At 36.4% G+C, this 12,097-nt stretch overlaps 1 protein-coding gene across 3 annotated transcripts in view; it reads right to left on the bottom strand.

The window, feature by feature from the left end:
• Positions 1 to 1,677: 1,677 nt before the first annotated feature.
• ZFR (zinc finger RNA binding protein) overlaps positions 1,678 to 12,097 on the bottom strand; it is a 47,075-nt gene continuing 36,655 nt past the window's right edge. For 2 of the 3 annotated variants that reach the window (XM_054651587.2, XM_054651588.2), the window contains exons 16-20: positions 9,909 to 10,006; positions 8,997 to 9,092; positions 4,938 to 5,049; positions 4,754 to 4,851; positions 1,678 to 4,058 (exon numbers count right to left, since the gene is read on the bottom strand). In XM_054651587.2, the coding sequence (XP_054507562.1) occupies positions 3,879 to 4,058; positions 4,754 to 4,851; positions 4,938 to 5,049; positions 8,997 to 9,092; positions 9,909 to 10,006 (584 nt within the window). In that variant the 3' untranslated portion in view covers positions 1,678 to 3,878. Of the gene's footprint in view, positions 4,059 to 4,753; positions 4,852 to 4,937; positions 5,050 to 8,996; positions 9,093 to 9,908; positions 10,007 to 12,097 lie in introns of those variants that run through there. The other variant, XM_077172334.1, reaches the window with a different exon arrangement.

Below are 12,097 nucleotides of genomic sequence, written 5' to 3'. Positions count from 1 at the left end.
TTAATTACAGAAAACTTACAAAATCCACAAAGGTTTCTTGATGCCATCCTATGTTTATTGTGATTCAAGGTATCAACCTCAAAAGGACTGATGCAGAATGTATATGAAAGTATTTAAGCTAGTGGCTGAGCCTCTGCAAGCTGGTATGCTTTAAGCTACCCTGCAATAAATACTGGTGGCCATGGCTTTGCGAAAGTTTAAGAAAACATAGGTGTTAAAGATCTTTCCAAATGATGACCCTTACTAATACAGGTATGTAAGGACCATGTGGGAAGGACATGTGGGAAGGTGTGCACTGTGCAGGGTCAACATCTCCAGCAAGAGCTTCCAGTCCCTGAAGAACAGTGACTTTTGCCCTCAGTAGCAGCTGGACACTTGCTGAGTATTATTAGGACAGTGTTTCTTAAAATGCAAACTGTAAACAATCAGAAAGTTCAATAAACAACAGCAAGCTTCTCTCAGACTTTCATAATGCAAGCAAAAAAGGTGGAAGAAAATGTAAGAATACACATATTTAGAGAATGGAAGTCTGATTTTCATTTGGATATAAATCAAAAGTGCTGTAGTTAGTCCATAGAGAACATTCCTTGGATTTTTTTTTCTTTCCCAAAAAGACCAGCTATCTCTTTAATTTTGAAAGTCTAAGAAATACCACACTGAAGGACAAAAAGATCTTCTGAGATCTATAGAAGAATCTCTCAGGAGAAATTTAATTTGCTAGCCTTTTGGCTAGAAAGCTCTTGGGCTTACAGCTATCATAAAAAAAATTGAAGGAAAACAGATGTTTTTCCTGACTCTATCATTGTACTTTGTAAAACTGAAATATAAATGGAAGAAACCACTGCAAACTTTGTCTATTGCCCATCACTATTAATGCTACGCTATTCAAATCTGTTTGAATATGAATTTGGCATTGTGTGACTACTTAGCAGACTAATGATCAGCAGATATTCAACCAGCAATAAGAATGTTAAATATGCATGCACATTTTTGCAGGAATATTTAAAGTTGATTCCAACTGCTGCAAGTTTTCTAGGCAGAAAAATTTTAAGTACTAAAAGGTCTAAAAATAGAAGCTGCAAATGAACCCATCATACTCAATAGTTCTGCAAGTTTCACTGTTCATCTAGAATTTCATAAAAGGGCAAGAAGTCGATGGACTATGTCTAACAGACTTTAATTTCTACCAGTGCCTGTATGCACAGATCCTTCTGAAACCACACTGCTCACAGACAGGACACACTTATGGACTAGGAAGACACGTCAAAATTCAAAAAAGCTTTGAAACAGAACAGCTCACATGTTCACAAACTGTTCCTCTGAAGTGAGCATGGGGGGGAATATCCTTTCTGTGTACATTTCCCTTTTGTGAATTATGTCTACAGTGTTTGTAATTGTGGGATTTAACACACAGCACTGCTGAATAAAAAATGTAAATAGTGCTTATTAGTAAACTGCCAGTATTACAAAAACACAGGATATTTAAAATGCTCATTTAGTCAGTTTTGCCTTCCGAAGCGCACAGTGTAGTATTTAAGTCAAAGCTAGCTCTGTACTTTCGAAAACCTTGTTTTTACATTCATGGATTTGTTAACAAGTGTCAGAAGTTATCAATTAAAATGGGCATGAACACCAGAAACAAACTGCAAATTCACCTTTCACCACACAGCACAAAAATCATGGTCACAGCTTCATATTTAATGTGGAATCACTTTAAGTATACAATATTTCAAAAGATCCAGAAACTGGTTAGGAGCTAAAAGCCAGTAGAACAGAAAATACAGAAAATCTAAAATACATCTTTGACCTTTTTAATCCTATATTTTAGGGTCACATTCCTGAATAGACAAGTTTGCCTTATGAGGAAAGAAACTTTGGTATGGAGTTGAACTAGCCACATGAATAGCACCTGTAGCTTTCAAAATAAATAGTAATGGCTAACTAGACACGATGGCAGCAAGATATCCCCTAGAACAAGCATATGCTTGGAGCTATGCATGAAGGCTGGACAACAAAATGAGTGTAATTTTTTTAAGTAACGTCAAAGCATTTCTGCTTTTTGTATTTCTAATTATTTAGAAAGCTTTCCTACAATGAGAAAGCTTTACTTTTATATGCTAACCCCTTATAATCACTCCCTTGAAAATTGCACTCTGATGCTCGCAGAACATTTTTATTAAGTGTTTTTCTTTTTTAAGTCTTTAGATTCCCTCTATTTTTCTAAAATACTGTATTTTTATTCCATAGGCCCACACTGGTTAGCAGTAGATGCTGGGAACAGAAACATGCCCCCTGCTCCAAGAGTTGCTAATTAAAAAGGTCAAAGATAAATTCGACCTTGAAATGGAACAGAAGTTGGGCTTTTCTTAATAAATGGTATCAGAAATAACAAATTATCTTTGTCACATGTGACACTCTCCTACAGCCATCAATAAAGTAGCTACCGGAATGTTAGTCTATGTTAATCTGTGTTTTATGGGTTTGCAACAAAGCATAATACACATTTAACAGAGTAAGTGAAACTTCAGTTTCCAGTGTATAATGAATTTTAGTCGTTTAATAAATTTTAACTTTTATTTGTGTATTCCACTGTAGTGCTGTGACAACAAATCACACCTGTGTACCAGAGCATACATCAACAGTATGATGTAACTTTACTTACACCACTGCTATATTTAGATTTTTGAAAGAGACATAAGCATACACTATGGCCACAGCAAATAAATTTCTGGGTTTTTTTCTTTGATAACCTTCACTTTTTAAGTAATACTTCACTTTTAAAATTTGAATTATTGAAAAAAATCACAGAAAGTTTATACAGGAACAGATATAAGGAATAACCTCACAGGCACTGATATGACAAACATTTATTTTAAGGGCTGAGAGGCATTAGTACCATATTGACAAAGTTGACTGAAAAGAATGACTAACTTTGTCTAAATGGAAAATGCCCACCTTTGCTTGTTGAGAAAAGAAATTCAGAAAGTTATTTTTGGCCTTGCTATGTCACGAAGTCAGTCATACAAAGACCTAAGCATTTAACCTAAGATAATAGTTTTTAAAGCCCTTCTATTAAAAAAAAAAACCAAAACCCATCATGCAAATCTTTGATCAATTATGCAGCGGCTTTAAAACTGTTGCAAGACCATACTGTATATATTAGCTTTTATACTGCTAATGCACAACTAACAGCAAACTCGATTAGATTAACACAAATTTGTCTTAATTACACCGTTATATCACACTAAGGAGACAAATGCCACAAGATTGGCAAAAACATTTAATTCTGAGCACTCAAATGGCAGGACAATTATGTGTTGTAACCCCTTCACATTTAGAAAAAAACATGATCCTGCAGTCTCACTTTACAAAAAAGGAAAAAAAAAAACTTCTGTAAAATATTAATTGGGAGGGGAACTGTTTTACTACCTAACACAAAGTAACTCATACAACTAGTGTCAAAGGCAAACAAAAATACTTCTAAATAAAAAGTCAAAATACACATAGCAACAGAAGCACAAATGCTGCGTTAAATACAGTCAAGATAGGAAGACAATGCACTTGTTAATAAAAAAGACAAAAAAAAAGAAGAAAAGATACTAAACTTAGCAACACATTTAAAGAAAATGCAATGAGGGAAAACTGTGTTTTCCTATGACAAGTTTCCATTTGCAGTCTTTCCATCCATAATTTGTCTGGTACAGTACATCCAATTAAAATATTCAGAATCTCACAGAAGAGCCAAGTTGTTCTCTTCCAAATCTAATTCAGAAGCTGGTTTTGGATGTTTTAAACAGACATCATTATGAATGAAGTAGAAGCAAGGCAACAAATGGACTTTTCATTACCATCAATATTAGCAATGATGACCAACATTTTTAGAAGTTATCATAATCTTTTTTGTCCTTCTTTCCCTCTGCTTCAAACCCATCAACCCCATCACTGTCCCTTCTCCTTTTACGATTATTATGGATGTTGAAGCGTTGATTCATCTGTGGTAACGGATCCATTCCTAGAACTTTGTGTATCTGACGGAACGCAAGGAGTCTCAGTGCAAACTAGAAAAACAGTACAGAAAATCACTTGTGTTACAAACAAACGTCCATTTTGAGCACTTTATCAAACAATTAGGGAAGAATATCAATGATGTGTGATATTACCCTTAGCTCTAATTATTCCATCTTTCTATCTCCCAACAAAATCAATACAATAAAATGTGTATGTCACTTTTGCTGCTTCTGTAAGTGCAGCATCTTAGTTTAATGTACTAGTGTTTGGGCTTCTGGGCTTGCAGAGAAGCAGCCAAGGCTTGTCACATGTCATGTTAGGTGACAAGTGATCAGGAATCATTAGCAAAAGGATCAGATGAAGAGGCAGAGGCAGTAACCTCTTTAACTGCAAGCATGAATGGTCATAATATTGTACGAATCTTATACAGATGTATTTATAAAATTTCCAATCTAGTAACATACTGCTGTAGAGTAAGCCTGTTTACAGATCTACATCTAGATATATAGATGTAGATGAGAATGCTATAAATTGTTCAGGAAAATACATTTATTTCAGTGCAAAAACGAGCACTATGAACACCCTCTCCTGTGATATGTTCAATGCTTAGCTTAAGACTGGTAAGATCTGACTGCATTCTGTGAAAAAAAATTCATGTATAATATAAAGCTACATTAAAAAAAACCCCAGAACCAATACAAAACCATCCATCAAATTTAGTTACTTCACAACTACATTCCCTTACCTGTGCACTTGAAGTAATATCCTCGCGTTGCTGATCTGTCATTACAGCAAGTGTATCAAAAGGATCTTTTTCACAGGGATCCAGAAGGCCAGGCCCACCTACAATAATCAGGCTAATTAGTAACATATTTACCTTATTACAAGCAGGATTAGTTAAGTGTACGTATACATAAAAGGCAACTTGCCTTTAAGGATGATTCCTGAAGATATACACTCAAAAACCCTTCTCAGTGCATCTCCAGGACTCTGTGGTCCAGTCGCGCTGCTAATTGCTTTTTCCACAAGCAGCTCCATAGCCTAGACCAAAACAGGAGGATTTAGCCAAATTAGAAGATGGACTAAGACAGAATAAAGCTGTTACTGTTCCTCAGTAGAGAATTTTGAATCCTGAATTTTGAAGAACATTACACATCACAGAACACTTTCAGTTAAAATGGAAAGAAACCCCAGTTATTTTATAAAGATGAATAAAAAGAAAGGTGGTGCCAGATGAACAATGAGTACTGATACTGGCAGCTGGTCACTGCTGGTGTCCTGAGGGCTCAGTGCTGGGTCCAGTTCTGTTTATTCATGATCTGGGTGAGGGAATTGAGAGCACCCTCAGCCAGTTTGCAGATGGCACCAAGCTGGGTGTGAGTGCTGATCTGCTGGAGGGCAGGGGGGCTCTGCAGAGGGATCTGCACAGGCTGGATCCATGGGCCAGGGCCAATTGTGTGAGGTTCAACCAGGCCAAGTGCTGGGTCCTGTCCCAGGGTCACAACAACCCCCTGCAGCTCCAGGCTGGGACAGTGGCTGGAAAACTGCCCAGTGGGAAAGGCCCTGGGGGTGCTGGTCAGCAGTGGCTGAACATGAGCCAGGGTGTGCCCAGGTGGCCAAGAGGGCCAAGGACATCCTGAATGTATCAGCAATGGTGTGGCCAGCAGGACCAGGGCAGTGACTGCCCCTCTGTGCTGGGCACTGCTGAGGCCACACCTCAAGTCCTGGGCTCAGTTTTGGGCCCCTCACAAGAAAGAGACTGAGGTGCTGGAATGTGTCCAGAGAAGGGGAACAGAGCTGGGGAAGGATCTGGAGCACAAGGTTCTGCTACCAACTGCAGAGGGAGCTGGTGGTGTTTATCCTGGACAAAAAGAGGCTCAGGAGTGACATTATTGTTCTGTATAACCACCTAAAAGGAGGGTGTAGCCAGGTGGGGGGTGGTCTCTTCTCCCACATAAATGATGACAGGACAAGAGGAAATGGCCTCAAGTTGTACCAGGAAAGGTTTAGATTGGATATTAGGAAAAAAAGTTTTGACTGAAGGGGTTGTAAAGCATTGGAACAGCGTGCCCAGGGAGTTGACAGAGTTACTATCCCAGGAAGTGTTCACAAAACATGTGGATTTGGCAATTAAGGACATGGTTTAGTGGTGCTGGGTTAACAACTGGACTTGATGATCTTCAAGGTCTTTTCCGACCTGAACAATTCAGTGATTCTATGATGGGCTTCTTCCCATCACAAGTTTTTCAGGAATTTTGTAGAAATTTATACAGTAGTAGCCTACATATACAGGTAGACAACTTGTCCAGCCATTTTTGAGACTATGAAACACTCTGGGATACTTGATTCTGTCAGCCCCATGAATACAGTACACAGTATACCTAATGAAACAGGATGCTTTAGAAAAATAGAAATAGTTTTTTCTACAAGACTACAGAAACTTATAATATCAAACATTTAATGTCCTTAAAATGCTTAGTATCGTCATTAGTCCTTCAGTTTAGAAAAACTGAAGCATACAGCAATTTTTCTCCTGGTAAGCAAGCAACACTAATTCAGATGTTAAACAAGTATAAAAAAACCTCTATATAACCTTATATATCAATATAAATATATTTTCTGAATGTATACATTTCATTTTCGGAATGTATACATTCTGAAATGTATACATTATTTGATGTTAGTTAAAATGGCTTAAATCTTTAGCTGTGTTTTAAGTACTGTTTTTTTTCCATTATTATTTCCATTGCTCGCTTTTATTAGACATTATTTTTTCCCAGAAGAACCTATAAAAGTATTTGCAAAAGAAAGAACTAACTTCTCCTAGATCTCTTTCCCGGAATTAGATAGATGTTTCACTTGTTCTTTGGCAAGTTTAATTCTCAAACAATAGTTTTTGATAAGTTTTTTGGAGGCACGTGTTTGTACCTTGTCCTCCTCACCACATCTACAGTTGCTCAAACGCTACCTTTTCTTCTTCCTTTCAAGGTGTAAATATTTATTCTGATGTATACAAGTAACTACAGGCAGTGCTAATCACTAAGGCTGCCCATTTCTTCCTATTTTAGCTCCATTTAACTGACAGATTTCAATTCTTGAGCATGTTATTTCCATACTCCTACTGTATCAGTCAGGATTTGGCAACAGTAATTAAGATGTTTTCAAGCAGGAAACAAAGTACATCAGTAAAGAGAAAAAAGCAGATCTTGGATTTGCATATATTAAAATCTAGTTCTTTTGGATCCCCATATAATACACTGAGGTCTATAACTCAGTCCTAGGAAAATGTGAATTATGATGTCCTGGTGTTTATGTCCACAAAAGGTTGGATTTCAAATTTAAATAATGTGTAGGAACCTGACGTACACATTATTCTTTATGTGAACCTAAAATTCTTTTAATTTAGTTTCTACTTTTAGGTACATGAAATGCTACTACTGTGAGCATTCAGGCTTCCTATTAACTTATATTTTTACAACTACTTATGTTTTTTTTAAACCAGCTCTGTCATCTCTTTCATTTGTAAAAGGTTCCTACCCTACAGAGGGTAGGAGAATATCTGTATTCAGAAATCTGTATTACTCCAATCTGTGAAATTCCATCTGTACTGGCTGAAATCACCACTTTCATTTTGTCATTGTTTTTATCAGTAAGACTTTTCCTACAGGCCAAAAGAACAGCTGACTACAGTTCAGTGCTGCTCCATGTCTCTGAGAATGCATCAGGAACAAATCAGGAATCACTTTTGGAGAGAACTGAGACACAGCAAGGTCTGACACACTACTTCATATCTCTCTTCCCTTCTGGATGTTCCTTGGAACACATAATATGAGAGTTAAGAAGCCACATTCCTTGTTCTTCACCCATATCCCTCCTCTGTGTTGCAACAGTTGTAAGGATACTTTTCTGAAAGTAAGCCAAGGGTCATTCTCTGGCAACTCAGTATCACAGTGTTACTAAGAGAGCACTTAGCATCTTTTGAGCTGTATTTGTTTAGTGTACTTTTCATGAAATGCAGTACTGAAACTGGCACTAGTTTTTTCCATTTAAATATTTAAAAAACAGACATTACTGCTCCACTTGCCTTCCAGAAGCAACAAATATTATTAGAAGTAATTTAATAAAACTGTCTGCAAACTTAGTGGAGTTGTAAAGTATTTCTCATCTAAATAAAGTCAACTGATCAAAACACTGTTAGTGCTCTTCCTGTCAAAACGGAGAAGGAAGCAGCACAGTGCAAATGGATTTGGTCTGCAAAACACAGCAGTCAGGGCTAGGTTTACTTCCACATGATGCATGTTTCAGGTATTTGCTTCAGAATAACTTAATCCAATCCACAGATTGTATATCTGTTGGTATTTGGAGCATTTGTAAGGTAGTCAATACAAAAAGAATGCTCCAAGAACACTCAACTGAATTAAGAAAGGTGACCTGATACAACCCAGAGATTTAAGTGACACTGACTAAAATACAACGATGACACAACCACAGGCTGTACTGAAGTACTGTGGTATTTCACCTTATGAAAGAGACATAATAAACATAAGAATTCCTGTGATTTTTTCTTTTTACTTCTTTCTGTTATCACATAACTATCTGGGCACAGCCGGCATTATTTTAAGTACGTTTCAGCAAACTCCAAGCAATTCAGAGTTGGTGGTTAGGAAAAAATAGGTTCTTTCATAGAGAGTAAAGGAAAAAAATGCTAAAACTTAGAATAGGGATCTACCCACAAAGAATAGAAAAGAACAAGAAAATTTCTTTTGGAAAAAAACCAGTAACTTCCAGCTTCAAATGAAAAACCTTAGAAAACTGTATTTTAAGAGGGTAATCTGGAGTACATGTTAACAAAACACCCCAAAATCCCAAACAAAACCCTACACTACGTGTTGAAAATGTCTGAATTTAAAAACTGTACTAACACTTCACTATAAGTTCCTTGTAGTAACATCTTTATTAAGAAGACTCATTATAAAAACATTACTTACCCAGCTTGGAAAATCAGACCAAGTAGGAACCCGCTGACAGAGGTCACGAAGAATACGTATGATAATCACACAGGACTGCAGACCATTAGCTCTAGCCTTGAGAGCAATACAAAATCCAATTAATTAACCCCTGCACCCATAGCAAAAAGGAGTTGTTGAAAGACTAAAACACCACTGTTCAATGGAAGCTCAGATACAAATTGAAACAAATCATTCTACAGCATTATTCCGTGAGCTGCCATTTACAGCAGTATTTTATACAGGGTTAGTAATTTAAGGTGGTAGAAGTCAAAGTGCACAGGTTATACAAGAATAACATTTCTTGATCCCCTATACACTTTGACCCACGTTCATTTGAAACAATAAATACAGTATCTTTCTATATTAGAAATAAAAAGGATAAAGTCAAGATCTAAGAAATAGGTATAGAGACTGAAAGGTCAAGGGAATCTGTTTGGTTTCTTTATTGTGCCTTTGCCAGAATGCAAAGTCACTAAACCAAACAGTTGCTTCTCACCTTTCATTCCCTACACTTAATGCACTAAAAGAAATAGAAAAAAAAGTCTTAAATCTAAACACAAAGCTTTAGACACATATCCCATTATTTAAAGCGAAGTTACTCTGCAGCCTTATGGAATATATAACAAATATACAACATATGATCACCCCAAGCGAGTCAAGCTTTCAACATCGCCTTCTCAATGACTGGAAAAAAAAAAGTCAAATGTGCAATAACTGCATAAAGCAGCTCCTCCATACTCAACCTCCTACAGTTAAATTTAGGGACCAGAGAAATATTAAGTATTATTAGCATGAACAACGCTGAGTGTTTTCACACAGTTAAACATTCATATTGCAACTGAACTAATCTCTCATAAGGCTACAAGAAGAAAGTAAAATGATGTTCCGAACCTGGAACCACTTAGCGTGGCGTAGAGCAGCCAGAGCGTCAAGGCATTTTTGCCTGTCCAAGACGTCCGGTGGGTCTTTCACCATACCCGAGGTTACATCTAAAATGGATTGAATTGGCAAAATGCAGTGAGGAATGGGTGTTTGACCAGGTGAGCAAGACACTTCCTTAAATAGCTTCAATGTCACACATGCCATTTAAAGTTTAAACCCTTGAACGAGAAATGTAAATGTTCAGCGGTAGTTGCTCAATTGGGATTAGGGCATCAACCCAGTAGAAAGATCAAGAGCATAATGCACTTCAGCTCTGAAGTTATTTTCATCTGCATTGCTGATTATGCAATGCATAGTACTTCTTTATTTCAGCTAACAGTGGAAAAATACATATCCCCTAAAATTAAATACTGAAGGAAGGATGGTTGGACACAGTGCACCAGCACAGAGAACACAAGACAGAAGGAACACAAAAATCCACTTTAACCAAGTAGAAACATTCAAACTTAGTTTCTTTTAAATTTTAATTGTCAGGTGTTATTTGGGACCTATTCTTGAAAGAAAAACTAAGTATTACAAATCTTAAAAGCACTGAATGTTTAGTAATCATGTTATTTTTATCATATCTTAAAATTATTTTACTTTAAAAACCTGACTAAAGGAATGTGATATGCTCTTCAATATTACAGAGTTCCTTGTTTTCTAGCACTTTCTCTCTTACCATATAAATAAAATTCCTCAGCCCATAATAGATATGTTCCAGCAACACTTAGGATGCAAGGAAGGATCTGAAAAGGGACTGCTTTACCAAAGACTCACCAAGATAAAGAAAAGCAAGGAATAGTCTAAAAAACAAAGCAAAATGTCTGAAAGATGAAGAAAACATAGCAGACATTGCCTATTTGAATGTTCAGAAAATAATTTGATTACCAAGCTGACTGCTTGCCTACCAAAAATGAAGATACTACAGAAGTGGTTTAATCAGTGAAAATGGAACCACTAAACAATATGAAATGGTATCCTTGAGTTACTTGAAAACTATATAGATATAATCAGATCAGTGATCACCATTAAAAGTTACTTTTTTACTCATTCTGAAAATGGCTATGGTGACTAGTCACAAAATATGTTGCTAGCATAACCGGTGATACACCAAATAAGATGAAGCAAAAAGCCCTCACTCAATGGCACACATCTCACAGGAGCTAGCTGTTTGGAACAGTAGTTTACTCCTTCAAGATCTAAATTTAGGTTAAGCCAGAAAATAAAATAAAACAAAAAATAATGAGGCTCATGAAACATGCCTGCAACAAGAAGCTTTTAGATATGTTGCAGAAATAGTGCCCTGAAACCACAAATGTAAACTAGTAGGATTCTTTAGTCTATAGAGCTAAAAGGCCATGAATTAAAATGACATAGCTTTTCAGTACAGTAACTAAATTTAATGTGAAGTACTATATTCAGATTCGAGCATTTTGATAGGATAGTCCCATTGCTCTGTATCAGGATAAAAAGCTGAAGACTTCATAACAGCAAAGTTGAGAAGAACATAGGTAACTTCTCACACTTACTTGAACTTACAAACTATATATTAAGGTGGAAAAATAAAAGTCTTCACAATGCAATTACAGAGCAAATGAAGATGTCTGAAGTGATGTTTCTTTCAAAGCAAAAACAGTAACAAAAACTCCCCTCCAAACCTATACAAGAGGGGTGCCAGCTAAAGCTAAATGATTAAAGGAGTACAACCCGGATATATGAGACAAGGAGTACATCCTGAGAAGACACACCACAGGAAAAAGTGGCAAAATAAGGTTGAGAAATTAAAAATGCAAATATGTGCTGTGGGGCCAATAGTCTAATCAGTCAATTATATACACTCTTCTAAAACTAACATACAAATAGGTGACACTGTGCAAACTTTTAGCCCAATAATTCATTAATAATTTGAAATTTCTACCTCTGAAAATCTTCAACTTCTAAAATAGTTTTACTGAGAAGAATTGCAATTTAAATGTACAGGAAAGAATCTTACTCAGTGCTGGAAATGTTCATCTAAAATGGGTTCCTAATAGCTGTCATAAGAATACCCTTGGAACTTAAAAAGACTCTGAAAGTCAGAAGTTGCTGAGGCAGGTACTACATTGATGAAACACTGACTAAAAAAATGTATAAAGGGAACTCCTGTAATATTTATT

The sequence above is a fragment of the Agelaius phoeniceus genome, chromosome Z (genome assembly GCF_051311805.1).
Source record: "Agelaius phoeniceus isolate bAgePho1 chromosome Z, bAgePho1.hap1, whole genome shotgun sequence".
NCBI classification, from domain to species: domain Eukaryota; kingdom Metazoa; phylum Chordata; class Aves; order Passeriformes; family Icteridae; genus Agelaius; species Agelaius phoeniceus.
The sequence above is the reverse complement of the archived record's forward strand: the minus strand, read 5'-3'. Positions and strand labels throughout refer to the sequence as shown.